Source organism: Phacochoerus africanus, chromosome 16 (assembly GCF_016906955.1).
Source record: "Phacochoerus africanus isolate WHEZ1 chromosome 16, ROS_Pafr_v1, whole genome shotgun sequence".
Taxonomy (NCBI): domain Eukaryota; kingdom Metazoa; phylum Chordata; class Mammalia; order Artiodactyla; family Suidae; genus Phacochoerus; species Phacochoerus africanus.
Genome location: NC_062559.1, coordinates 18,363,614 through 18,378,685, shown reverse-complemented (window position 1 = coordinate 18,378,685; position 15,072 = coordinate 18,363,614). Strand labels below are relative to the sequence as shown.

General features: G+C 40.8%; 1 protein-coding gene across 1 annotated transcript in view; it reads right to left on the bottom strand.

Annotated features, from left to right (window-relative positions):
* CEP41 (centrosomal protein 41) overlaps positions 1-4,241 on the bottom strand; it is a 44,333-nt gene extending 40,092 nt beyond the window's left edge. Inside the window, exon 1 of the mRNA XM_047762971.1 lies at positions 4,133-4,241. Coding sequence (XP_047618927.1) covers positions 4,133-4,165 — 33 coding nt within the window. The 5' untranslated portion in view covers positions 4,166-4,241. The remainder of the gene's footprint in view (positions 1-4,132) is intronic.
* Positions 4,242-15,072: the final 10,831 nt, after the last annotated feature.

Below are 15,072 nucleotides of genomic sequence, written 5' to 3'. Positions count from 1 at the left end.
GAGTTGCACACTTTTTTTTTTTTCATGGCCGCACCAGTGGCATATGGAAGTTCCCAGGCCAGGGATTGAATCTGAGTTGCAGGTGTAACCTATGCCACAGCTGTGGCAATGCTGGATCCTTTAACCCACTGTGCCGGGCCAGGGATGGAAACCACACCTCTACAGCCACCCAATCTGCTGCAGTTGGGTTCTTAACCCACTGCACCACAGTGGGAACTCTGAATTGTACACATTAAATGGGTGAATTTATGGTTGTGACTTATATTTCAATAATGACATTAACAAAAAATAAAAATAAAACTTAGGTTAAAAAAAAAAAAACGGAGTTCCTGCTGTGGCACAATGGGTTAAGAATCTGACTACAGCAGCTAGGGTGGCTTCAAAGGCATGGGTTTGATTCCTGGCCCAGCACAGTGGGTTAAAGGATCCAGTGTTGTGGTGTAGGTAGTAGCTGTAGCTTGGATTCAATCCCTGGCCCAGGAACTTTCATATGCCACAGGTACAGACATAAAATTAAAAAGAAAAAAAAAAAAAACTTAAAAAATATATAAAAAACTACAATCATACCAAGTACTTAGGTAAGAGTTAAAAGAAAATAATTAAGTTGAGCTGAACTTTTCTGACATGGAAAGATGTCCAAGACATACTATTAAGTGAAAAAAGCAAGTTAAAGAACAGTATGAACAATACAATAACATTTGTGTGAAACAGAACCTCTAAACAGAACTCTGTATCTCTCTCTCTCTCTTTACACACACACATGCAAATGCATAGAGAAAGGTTTGGAAAAGATAACCATGCCTTAAAATAACAGTGATGTAGACATTATTCATAAAAGTTTATTAATAGTGCAGAAATTAATATAAAGGGAGGTGGAAACTCCAGGAAAAACAACAAGCAGTAAGAAAGAGAATGTAACGCTAATGATCACTGCTGGGGCAGTAATCAATAGTCATAGTCACAGAAAAACTCAACTGTAAAAAAAAAAAAATCCAATTAGAAATTAGGCAAAAGACATAAAGAAATATTTTACCAAAGAGAATACATGGAGGGCAAATAACCACATGAAAAGACCTAAGGTGTTTAACCTCGGTATCCATTAGGGAAATGCAAATTAAGACCATGATGAGATGTCACTACACACCTAATTAAAACAACTAAAAAAAATGTATTAACAATACCAAATGTTGCCAAGAATGTGCAAACACTGCATCTCTTATATACTGGTGCTGGGAATGTAAAATGCTACAGCCACTCTGGAAAATGGTTTGGCAGTTTCTTTAAAAATTAAATATAAACTTACCATAACAACCCAGCAAATGCACTCATGGGCATCTGTCCCAGAGAAATGAAAATTAATGTGCAAACACAGAACTGTACATCAAAGTATGTATCTTTATTTGTAATGCCCCAGAGAACAGCCAAGATATTCTGCAGTAGTTGAATGGTTAAACAAACTGCTGAACATCCACACCTCAGAATACTAATCAGCAATCAAAAAGAATGAACTAATGCTACAGGCAACAACTTAGATGTGTCTTTAAGGACATTATTCTGAGTGAAAAAAGGCAGTCTCAAAAGGTCCTACTGTATGATTCCATCTATGTAGCATTTTCAAAATGACAAAATTACAGAAACAAGAGAACACACTGACAATTGCCAAGGGTTAGGATGGTGAAGAGGAAGAAAATGGATGTAATTAGTAAGGGGTGGCCTGAAGGAGATATTTATGATGAGGAAATGGTTCTTTATGTGGATGGTAAATCAACATACAAGCAAATCTTGATTGTATTAAACCTACACATGTGATAAAATAGCCTAAGCCATACGTACATCATAGAAATGTCAAATTTCTGGATTTTCTATAATACTATGTTTACATAACATACAATCATTGGGAGGAAACTGTGAGGGGTACAAAGAGCCACTTTGTACTATTTTTGCAATTTTCTATGAACCTACATTTATTTCAAAATAATTTTTTTTTTAAGGATATCGAGTCCATAACAAAGGAGTTCTTAAGAATTAAAAACATGACGGCAGAAATTAAAACTCAATGGAGGGACTGGAAGATAAAAAAATCTCTTAAAGAGAATGAAAAGACAAAGATATGGAAGACAGGAGATAAAATTTAAGAAAACTGGGGAACGAGTAGAAGAGAAGCAACATCAGAATAATGAATTCAAGAAAGAGAGGATGGAGCAAATGGAGGAAAAAGTCAACAAATAATTTTTGTAAAATTTTACAGAATAGAAAAACATGAATTTCTGGTGCCCACGAAAATAAGTGAAAACAGACCCATAGCAAGGAATATTTTTGTGAAATATCATAACACTGGGGACAAAGAGAAGATTGTACAAGCTTCCAGAAAGGAATAATCAAGTCACATAAAAAGGAACAGAATGTCTTTGAACTCCTCCACAACAAAAATTGAATGCTAGAAGACCACAACGTAATGTTGTCAATACACTGATGATTTCCAACCATGAATTCTATACTTAACAAAACTCAGGCAAGTTAAGTGTGAAGGTAAAATAATAACATTTTGACATGCCTAACGTTTTAGATGTAATCTTAAAAGATTTATTTCTTACACACTCTTTCTCAAGAAACTACAGGCAGTTGTGCTCTGTGAAAACGAGAGTAAACTGAGCCATCTTCAATCTAGGGCACAAGCTATAACCACACGGGGCATCCCACCTCTCTCCCCCTACATCCTTAAGACTATTCCTCCTCTTTCTCCCACATTTCCGACGTCATTAATGGCATCGGTGCCAATGAGCAGTCCAAGCTGGAAACCTAAATCATCCATCACACTCTCATTTCTCAAATCATGATGACTTTATCCCCGAAATATTTCTCTTTTCCAGTTCCAAGGTCTTATTTGAGGTCTATATCATAATAACCACCTAACCAGTCTCCCTATCCAGTTCCTGCCTCCTCAAATCCATTCTCCACAATGAGGCCACAACCAGTGCCTAAAAAGCAAATCTGACTATGGCACTTGGCTACTTAAAATTCCTCAAAAGCTTCTCAAATGCTGACCAGCAGGCAAGATAAACACACAGCAGCCAAACCACTACTCTCCACACCTACTTCCCCCACCTCCACGGCAGACATTATAATCCATCACAGCACTCCCCTGCAGAGCCTAAACTCAAACTCATAGCTTTCAAAAATCCCAGGCATCCATCATGAGATGAACCAAGCTGCAACTTCTTGGTCTTTTACTATAAAGACCAACAACGTGGGCAAGGCTGAGAAGGCCCTTCCAGACTTTACTCCTGCCTGTCTACCGGGAACTGTCCACTCCCATGTTTCACACCTCCTTAACTTGGCTGAACCTGTTCTCTCCACCTGGGATGTTTCTTCACCCAGCTAATAACTTTCAGACCATCTCCTGGGCGCTTATCTCACTCCCTCAGTTAGGTCCTATCTTTGTGCTCTCCTAACATCTTGTTCCCCAACCACATTGTACTCAGATTCTGTCTATAAATCCTCCTCACTAGATTCAACTTATTCAAGGACAAAAAGGCCTTGTCTTATTCTCTTTGTAGCTCCCACGACACGAGAGGAGTACAGTAATCATTTGTTGAGATGAAATGACCGCAAATGCAACAGGGCACTGGGGATGAAAACAGATAAAGTAAAAGGTCTTATTCGAGGAAGGCATAAAATTAATGCTCTATTTTGCGTTCCTTTGAAATGGCTTGGTCTGCTTATTCCTGCTCTTTCTGCATCCCCACAATCAGAAATGATGGCTCCTTTGATTTTATTCCTTTAGTGTTTCGGGCTTCATCCAGATGTTACTTATGTTTTGTAACTGCTACTCCTAGACTGTAAGCCCTTTGAGGGAAGGGACTGTGTGTCTTCATGGACTTCGCTCCTTTTGGAGACAAATGCCGGCGTACAGTAAGCATGTGCGGGATGGTGGCCTGTCACCGCAGGATAACTGCCCGAGCTCCGCGTCCCCCAGGCCTGCCCCGCCTCCCTCCCCTCTCTCGACCCCTCCTCATGCCTCCGCTTCCTGCCTTCCGGGCGGCGGAAGTCGCAGGCTACTCTTCCCTGCCCACGTGGAGGCTTTTCCGGTGCGCCCGCCCCTCCGTCTCTCCGATCCGGACCTGGCCCTCACCTCAGGATTCCCAATGTGCCTCCGGATAGACATATTTGCTCCAACCGACCACGCTCGGGGTTCTAGCCTCACCGGTAGACTCTAACCCTAGCTTCCTACCCCCACAACCCCAGCTCGGCCGCCTCCCTACAACCTTTCGTCCGATTGGCCTGCCTTCCCTGGCCAGCCAATGGAGGTCCTGTTTACTGTCTTATTGCCGGGTCAGGGGGAGACAGAGACTCCGCTCAATAGTTGCCAAGGGCAACGCGGGACGCCGGCTGCTAAGGCCTTTTGTGCTCTGGGGTGGGCCCAGTAGACTCCCGCCTGCGTTCGCGAAGAGGGGCGCTCGCGGGGGTGCGGGGGGCAGACTGCCGCCTGCGCGTGGGCGGCTGCGCAGAGCTCGAGGGGGGAGGGGCTCGATAGGACTAGTGTTTCTAGCTGTGTGGAAGCCAAAATACCGCACTGGGCCACCCCGCTCTTTGGGTCCGTTTTAGCCAAACATATGGATACTTTCACAATAGGGGATAGATATAGGGCATGGTTTTTCAGCAGGAATGGGAATCTGTAGTTTATTATTTTCAGGTTAAGTTAATATGCAAATTATGCAAAATATGTGGAAATACAGTAATTATTGTTGCTTTAAAAGCTTTTAGCTAGCAACAGAACGGCAACCTTAATTGCAAAGCACACACATCAATGATTCATCATTCATTTAACAAATATTTAATAAGCACCTTATGAGAAAAGCTGCAGTAGGTTTTGTGGAGGATGGGAGGATGACTAAGACCCAGTTCTGTTGTCATGGAAACCATTGTGACTCCTGCCATCAGCCACCACCTGTTCTTATTGCAGATCTGAAAATTAAGTCCTAGCACCTTTAGAAAACAATCACACACACAGTTTGACTTGGCTCTAAAATGTCCCAGCAAATCCATCAAATTATTATTTCCTTTTACATGGGGGGAACAACACAGTAACCCTTTGTCCTTTGCTCTAAGTTGTTTTTCCAGGAATGGAGACAGGTTACCCTGAGCTGTTCATATTCGCTGGCTCTTGGCTTGTGAATAATAACATACATCTGAGCTGCTTCAGGGTCTGTGCGGATGACCCATTCAACAACATGGCCTGGCATGCCCTTGTCCTCTCAAGACTCCTCAGTGGCCTACCTTATGGTCCAAATCTTGAATCCTGTTGTTGCTCAGAGCTGCTTGACCTCTAGGATCTTAAACCGGCCACAGGTGTCTCTTGCAAGTTCATACTTCCTGAGTTTTAACATCCCTGTGTTCTCTAACCCTTCAACTGCCTGAAATTCTTAGTCTCTCTCCCATCCACTGGAATAAAGAAGCATTTAGAAGCTGCAGAAAATTGGAAGGCGGGGGAGGGGTGGTGGACTTTAGAAGCTTTTACATAGCAAGCAGAGGCTTCTAGACACATTACAGCTTAGAATGTATGCTTCCCTGGTACAGAGTGACGGTGGGGTGATGATAGAGACTGTAGGTAGAATAAACTGGAGAAAGGAAAGCAGGGGAGGTAATTAGGGACTAAACTAAGATGGTGAGAAAGAGGAAAAGAGATTTAAAGATTTGGAGGTAAACTAAACAGTTGTTATATATACGACAAGAGGTAAGGGGGTGCAAGGAGTAGGAAAGCATCAAGGATGGCTATGATTTATCTAACTCGGGGACTGAATAGAGGAGTGATAATGCATTAATCAAGTTGAAGAACAGTGGAGGTCAAGAAATCAAAAGAACAGAAAGTATAAGACCCAACAGCCCATTGGAGTTGGGAGCTCAACTTCCATTCATCAGTGTTGGGACTCACTTCTCTGTATGGTAGGCACCCTTTTGTCCCAGAGCTTTTGGGAATATAAGGTTTCTTTACCTCAGGAGTCATTGTGGTTGTCAAATTTGGGCTGAATGTAAAGCAGAGTTTTTATAGAAATGTGGCTTCGTGGGTCCACTTGTCAGAGATGCTGACTCTAGGTCTAGGGTGGGAATTTAGGAATCTGTAATTTAGGTACATGTTCCCTGACTCCCAGCCTTGATTCTGATGCACAGGGGCCAAGGGCCACCCCTTGAGAGACCACTCTAGGTGAACCTCCACTTTCCTTCATGTTTTGCCTCAGTGGAATCCTTGGAAAGCTTAAGGCTATAAATCAAAAGGCTTTTAAACATTATGAGTTTCTCTTTAGAATTCCTTTTGGGTTCTACTATAGGAAAACTGCATCAAAATTAAAGCAGGGTTCTTATCCCCAAGAAAAAAAATAGGTAAAGGGCACAAAATGATAATTCATAGAAGAAAAAGCATTTAATAAACTAATGAAGAAATGTCCAACAAATAAGGAAAGAAATACGAAACAACTAGATCCCATTTTCAACTAAAAAATAGACAAGTTTTCTTTTCTCTTTTTCCTAATGATTCATGGAACAAGCATGCTCAAACCTTGTTAGTATAAATATAAGAAGTGAAAAATAATTTGAGAGTGGGTATCGAAGAAGCCCTCGAATCTTAATATGCTGAGAATTCTTCCTGAGGAAATAAGCAGAGAGAGGCACAAAGATTATGCCTACGGATGTTTACTGGAATCCTATTTAAAATGATGAAAAATTGAAACAACCTAATTGATCATTAGTTTAAAAATGATTAAAATAAATGGCAGCATACCCATAATGAGTAATATTATGGAACCATTAAACAGTATGTTTCGAGGAATAATTAAGGCGATGGAGAACTAACTGTTCTAATCGAGTAAATGGAGAGAGCTGGAAACAGTTTTTTATTTAATGGAATCCTGATTTGTCTGGAGAAAAATGTAGATGTCTACACACAAAAATTTTTTTGAAAAAATATTTAAAATATCAACCCTCTCTGGAGGGTTCTCTACACTTCATACATTTTTGCACATTTTCTTCAGTGATTATGAATTAATTTTATATCTTAATAAAAAACATTCTCCCCCTAAGAAACAAAAACCCTGATTCTGACTTCAGCCTGAAAAATTGTCTCTGGTCTTTGTCTGGGCCGATTTAGAGCCAAACTGAATTCTGTATAATTCTACACTCTGAAGTGCTACAGCTCTCCTGGTCTTGGCAGTAAAAGACTCTCCAGGCACTTGAATAAGATCCTCGCAATCAGAGTCGTGATTACTAAGAGGTTCAAGCTTTGTTTGTAAGAGAAGAAGTTCTGATTCTTTTCTTTAAAAGTTCCTACTTTCACTGATTAGTCTTATTTTTCATGAAGTTAGAAGTGCTCTTGTAAACTTCCATTTGTTGGATATCTTCTTTTTAACCCTACGTGTGTTCCAAAAAGCCTTCAGTCTTTGCAGAGTCAGTGGGAGCCCCGCATAAGTAAGTGTGGCCAGCTTAGGGGTAGGTGGTGCTTAGGTGCTCCTGGGTGTGGTCAGCACCCTCCCCACCACCTCCCCTGCCCAGCAACTAGATGGGAATTTGGGTGTCCATCAGGCTGGCCCCGTCTGAGCGAAAACCCTCTGGACCCGCCTCCATGCTGAACCCCCCCTCTGCTCCAGTCTCATGCCAGTTAGCTCTCCATTCCCTCACCCTCAGCTCTCAGCCTGGTTTCCTGCTCAGAGCCCAGCATCCTCCCCTTGGATCTGTAGCATGATGTTGCTTCTGGGATGTGGGCCTTGGCTCCCTTCTTTGGCTTCATTTACCTTCATTTCCTAAATGACATGCACTTCCAGATGATTAAGCAAAGGATTCTGCCCATCAAGTCCAGTCCTGGGTCCCTTCCCTGAACCCCCAGAAGTGGAACTGCTCCAGAGGCAGTGAACCCACAGATCCACAAGCCCTAACCTGTGACAAGGTCCCTACAGTTCTGGTAACAATTTGCTGTTACCTGATGGTGGAATATGCTTAGGAAAGCGCACACCAGCCTCTGAGTAGACGACTGACCCTTGCCTTCCTCCCGCTTAGGCCAGTGCTGAAGTGCTTGGCCTGGGCCCGAAGACTTCACCCAACCCTGTGGCTCCCCGCTCAGAGGAGGAATACCTACCCCCAGGATTTCTTTGGAACCACTACAGGCTGCAATGCTTGCAGGTAAAACAAAGAAATTGGCATCCTGGTTGCTCACCTGATGAGGTTGGCATTCCCACGCATAGGGTTCTGTAGCCACTTCGTAGGGTGACACGAGACTCTTCCCTGTGGTAGAAAGGATACATGATGTCTCCTCCCAAGGTCTCCTTTACCACTTGTGAGCCTCGGGCTTGGGATTTGCACAGAGCAATGCTTTGCCACAGAACCAATTCCAAGAAGACTGAGAGAAGCCAACATGGGTCTGAGAGTGGCCTGCCTTGAGGAGACCAGAGAGGAGGCCACAGTGTCGGGAGGAACCTGTGTCACTCTGGACACAATGAACAACAGCTGGAGTGCTTGTGCCCCACAAAAAGGCCGGGAAAAGTGGCTCAAGGGTGTCATACAGTCACATTTCTCAAAATAATCTAGAAACTTGGGTTTTCATGTGAAGTCTACAGGCCACTAATTTGCAACCCCTGTGCTAGACTCTGAAAATATAATTCCTATCCTTTATGGTTTTTAAATAATCAAGATTACACCCATAGTGAAGAAAAAAAAAAACCCAAACAGGAGTTCCCATCATGGCACAGTGGAAATGAATCTGACTAGGAACCATAATGTTGCAGGCTCAATCCCTGGCCTTGCTCAGTGGGTTAAGGATCTGCCGTTGCCATGAGCTGTGGTGTAGGTCGCAGATGCAGCTCGGATCCCACCTTGCTGTGGCTGTGGTATAGGCCAGTGGCAACAGCTCCGATTAGACCCCTAGCCTGGGAACCTCCATATGCCCCCAGTGTGGCCCTAAAAAAGGACAAAAGACAAAAAACAAACAAACGAACAAACAAACATTAGTGGGAGTTCTGTGTCCATTTAGGATGTAATAAGCTGTAAAGGACATCACTCACATCCTAGCAATAAGAAAACATGAATAATCTAAAAAATCATGTTTTCTTGAATCCTCCAGAGAGCTGAGATCACAAGGTGGCCAAATCACCAATTCCAAAGTTCGACAAGCTCTACGATGGAGAGAAGAGACATGCAAACCGTTTCACATTTGGCAGAGCGCTGGAGAAAAAGTGACTGCCACGGAAGTGGGTAAGAAGAAATCAGCTAAAATTTTCACCTAATTCCTAAAGGCTGAGCATATCAGTTTAGAATTACTGGGAGTCTTTTATGTGTCCACTTGACTAGGCACAGTACCCAGATATTTGATGAAACACTATTCTGTATGTTTCTGCAAAGTTTTGTTTTTTTAAATGAAAATAACATTTAAATCAGTAGGCTTTGTATAAAACAGATTGCCCTCCAGCATGTGGGTGGGTCTTTTCCAATCAGTTGAGGATTTTAAGAGAAAAAGACTGAGGTCCCCAGAAGAATTCTGTCAGCAGACAGCTTTTAGACCTGAGTTATAGCATTGGCTCTTCTGTGGTTCTCCAACCTCCCAGACTACCCTGCAGATTTTGGACTTACCAGCCTCCATAATTTTGAGAGCCAATTCCTTAAAATAAATATTTATTTCTCTTAGATATTTAGACAGGTATATGTATTTCTTCCCCCTTCTCCATGTATATATGTGCGGGAGAAACCTATGTCACTCTGGACAGAATGCACAGCTGAAGCACTTGTGCCCCACAAAAAGACCAGGAAAAGTAGCTTGAGGGTGTCACATGGTCAGTTTCTCAAAATATATATATATACTGATTCTGTTTCTCTAGAGAACAGTAATGCAGAGCTCCAGGGGAGTTTATGTTCACCAGCAAGGTCTTCTCCACAGGTATTCAATGGGTGCTCATAAGAAAGGTTGGGGGCAGGACAGGAGACCAGAGAGAGCCCCACTTTGGTGGTGTATGTTTGTGGGATTTGTCTGGCTGCTGTTGGGGTTAGGCACAAACAACCACCCATGTCATCTGACCCTTCTTTATTAAAGCAAAAGAGCTTTAAGCCACTAGGGACGGGGCAGTAGACCCTCCTGCCCCCAGGGTCAGCAGGGCAGGGGTTGAAGCAAAACCTGTCTGCATATAGGGAAGGGCAGGAAATCATCCTTCTCACTTCCATGAACCCAACAGACATCTGTTGCTTTGGGAGGAAGAGTAGAAGCAAAAGCTGTTTGTTCTTGGGGCAGAGGTGGGAGGGTAGGAGAAATCATGAAAAAAACTCTTGGGTCCAAGAACCTACACCAATATAAAGCAGAGGCAGACTACCACTGGGAGGGAAACAGGTACCTCTCTCCTGCCCAAGCCCCACCAAAGATACAAGGCAGAGTTTGGCTAACATGGAGGAAGTGAGGGAAGGAGAGTCAGACCACTGAGAAGTTTCCACTCCCCAGGCCCAGATGCACAGGTCTTATCTAGACTGAAGCTGAACCAACAACAACCACCTGCCTCCACCACAGTCTAGCAACAAGCAGCAGGTAACAACAGTCTATTGCTGAGGGGCAGATAAGACTGTATGGGAAAAATCCTCCAGTAACCCATACTCCACACTAAGTACAAGGTGGGCACTTGCTGGTGCACCAAGGATCATGATAGTAACAACTCAACTCAAGCCAGCCCAACTACTGACTAGATTAACTCACAACAATTGCCTAGCAGAAGCAGCATGACTCTTTTCAGGTGTAAATGCTGTTCACCTTAGTCTCCATTGGCTTCTACACATAACATAATATCCAGCATACAATGACAAATTATGACAATACAAAAAAAAAAGAGAGAGAGAGAGAGAGGCTTATCATCAAGAGATAAAGCAGACAGAAACTTCTAAGTTACTATGACTAATATACTACAAGTTCAGATGGAAAAGGCAGAAAACATGCATGAACATATGGTAAACATTTGCAGATAGATGAAACCAGAAAAGGTAAATTTGAGAAATTAAAAAAATACAATATCAAAGATGAAGAACCACCACAGCAGACCAGATAACTTGAAGATAGTACATTAGAAATTATCCAAATGAAACAGGGAGAAAAAAGTGGGAGAAGAAAGTACAAAAGAGAGAATTTTAAAGCTGTGGCACAATATCAAGGAGAAGATAGATAATAGAGCAATAGAAATATTTAAAGATAAAATGACCAAGAATTTTCCAAAATTAATGAAATACAACAAACTACAGATCCAAGAAGTGCAGAGAATCTCAAATGGCATAAAGACAACTAAACCAAAATAAAATCAAAATAAAATCCACACACATAGGCATATGTCATTTTGTATGTGCTTTGCAGATACCTCATTTTTTATACATTGAAGTTTTGTGGCAATCCTGCATCAAGCAAATCTGCCAGTGCAGTTTTTCCGAGAGTATTTGCTCACTTCATGTTTCTATGTCACATTTTGGTAATTCTTGCAGTATTTCAAGCAAATTATATTTATGTGGAGAGCTGTGATCAGTGTTCTTTGCTGTTACTACAATTCATGAAAGTCTCAGATTATGGTTAGCATTTTTCAGCAATAAAGCATTTTAAAATTAAGATGCATATATTGTTTTTAAGACAAGATGCTATTGCACACTTAACAGACTACAGTATAATGTAAGCATAACTTTTATATGCACTTGAAAACCAAAAAATTCATATGACTAGCTTTATTGCAGTATTCGCTTTATTGTGGTGATCTGGAATTGAACCCACAAGATCTCTGAAGTGTATCTATGTGCTCATAGTCAATTTGCTGAAAACTAAAGATTTTTCTTTTTTTTGGAAGAAAATCTCAAAGGTAGCCAGAAGAAAAAGAAAAATTACATTCAAAAGAAGAAAGATAAGTATACAGCAAACTTCTTGTCAGTAACTATACAAAGCAGAAGACAGTGGGAAGACATTTTTTTAAGTATAGAAAGGAAAAGTCAACCTAGAATTCTGTACTTATTGTAAATGTGTTTAAAATGAAGATGATAGAGACTTTTTCATGCAAACAAATACTGAAAGAATTCATTGCTAAAAAACCTGAATTACACAAAATGTTGAAGTTCTTCAACAGAAAGAGAATGATACTAGTGGAAATTTGGACATACACAAATGAAGAGTAATGGAAATGATAAATGATAAAACGAGGGTAAATAGAAAAGATATCTCCCCCTTTTTTAGGGCCACACCTGTGGTATATGAAAGTTCCCAGGCTAGGGGCTGAATCGGAGCTGCATCTGTAACCTACTCAGCAACTTGCCCAACACCAGATCCTTAACCCACTGAGCAAGGTCAGGGATCAAACCCGCATCCTTATGGATACTATGTCGGGTTCTTAACCTGCTGAGCCACAGTGGGGACTCTGAAGATATTTCCCTTTTTATATTTATTCTCTTTAAAGGAAAATTTACTAAGTACGAACAGTAGCAGTGTATTATGGGAATTATAACCTGTAGAATTAAAAAGTATGACAATAGCACAAAGATTAGGAGATAAAATCGAGGTGCACTGTCATGGAGGTCTTAAACTAAACTTGGGGTGGTTTGTTATTTCAAGGTAGACTATATGAAGTTTAGGATGTATATTGTAAACCTTAGAGCAACCACTAAAGAAAAGTCAGAAATAGGAGTTCCTGTCGTGGCTCAGTGGTTAATGAACCCGACTAGTATCCGTAAGGACACAGGTCCGTTCCCTGGCCTTGCTCAGTGGGTTAAGGATCTGGCATTGCCGAGAGCTGTGGTGTAGGTCGCAGATGCGGCTCGGATCCTGCATTGCTGTGGCTGTGATGTAAGCTGGCAGCTACAGCTCCAATTTGGCCCCTAGCCTGGGAACCTCCATATGCCACTAGTGCGGCCCTTAAAAAAAAGAAAAGTCATAAATGTCAAGCCAATAATGGAGATAAAACAGGTTAATAAAAATACTATTACTCCAAAGAAGGCAGAAAAAAAGAATAAGGAATAAATGAGAAAATAGGATATGAATAGCAAGATGTTAGGTTTCAACCCAACGATACCAATAGTTAAAACAAATAAAAATGGTCTGAACCAGGAGTCAGTAAACTATGACCCTCAGCTCAAATCTAGCCTGCTAACTGTCTTTGTAAAATAAGTTTCATTGGGACACAGTCATGGCTGTTGATTCATGCATTGTCTATGGCTGCTTTCTCACGACAATGTCAGATTCAAACATTTACAACAGAGACTAGATGACTTGCAAACCTAAAATACTTATTCTCCAGCTTTTTACAGAAAACATTTACCAACTCTTATTATAAACGCCCCAAATAAAAGATAAAAGTTGCTGTATTGATTTAAAAGAACAACTATTTTTTATGTACAAGAAATATACTTTAAATACAAAAATACTCATTGGTTAAAAGTAAATGGATAGAAGAAATCATACCATGTAAACACAAATCAAAGGGAAGCTGAACTAGGGAAAGGAAAGTCTGTTCAACAAACGGTACTGTGAAAACTGGATATTCTCATACAAAAGAATAAAGTTGAACCTTACACTACATACAAAAATGAACTCAAAATGGATCAAAGATGTAAATGTAAGAATTAAAACTATAAAACTCAGAAGAAAACATAGGGATAAATTTTTTAACATTACAACTGGCAATGATTTCTTAAGTAGGACATCAGGAGCTCAGACAATAAAAGAAAAAAAATAGTACATTGATTTTCATCAAAATTAAAACATTTGTGCTTTGAAGGACACTATGAAGAGAATGAGAAGATAATCTACAGAAATGAAGAAAATATTTGCAAATTATACTTCTGATGAGGGATTAATATATAGAATACACAAAGAACTCAAAACTCAACAACAGCCTCAACAAAAGAAACAACCCAGTTAAAAAAGGGTGAAGACTTGAACAGACATTTTTGCAAAGATATGCAAATGGCCAATAAACACATGAAAAAATGTTTAATGTCATTAGTCACTAGAGAAAAGCAAGTCAAAATTAAAATGAAGTACTTCTGCATAACCAGTAGATGGCTATTCTTTTTTTAAAAAATGGAAAACAATTAACCTGGACAGCTGCATGCAAAGCAAAGAAACTAGAACACACCCTCACACCATGCACAAAAATAAACTCAAAATGGCTGAAAGACTTAAATATACGACAGGACACCATCAAACTCCTAGAAGAAAACATAGGCAAAACACTTTCTGACATCAACATCATGAATATTTTCTCAGGTCAGTCTCCCAAAGCAATAGAAATTAGAGCAAAAATAAACCCATGGGACCTAATCAAACTGACAAGCTTTTGCACAGCAAGGGAAACCAAAAAGAAAACAAAAAGACAACTTTCAGAATGGGTGAAAATAGTTTCAAATGATGCAACCGACAAGGGCTTAATCTCTAGAATATATAAACAACTTATACAACCCAACAGCAAAAAAGCCAATCACCCAATGGAAAAATGGACAAAAGACCTGAATAGACTGTTCTCCAAGGAAGATATACAGATGGCCAGCAAACACGTGAGAAAATGCTCAACATTGTTGATTATAAGAGAAATGCAAATCAAAACTACCATGAGATACCACCTCACACCAGTCAGAATGGCCATCATTAATAAATCCACAAATAACAGGTGCTGGAGGGGTTGTGGAGAAAAGGGAACCCTCCTGCACTGCTGGTGGGAATGTAAACTGGTACAGCCACTAAGGAGAACAGTTTGGAGATACCTTAGAAATCTATACATAGAACTTCCATATGACCCCACAATCCCACTCTTGGGCATATATCTGGACAAAATTCCACTTAAAAGACACATGCACCTGCATGTTCATTGCAGCACTATTCACAATAGCCAGGACATGGAAACAACCCAAATGTCCATCAACAGATGATTGGATTCGGAAGATGTGGTATATACACACAATGGAATACTACTCAGCCATAAAAAAGAATGACGTAATGCCATTTGCAGCAACATGGATGGAACTAGAGAATCTCATCCTGAGTGAAATGAGCCAGAAAGACAAAGACAAATACCATATGATATCACTTATAACTGC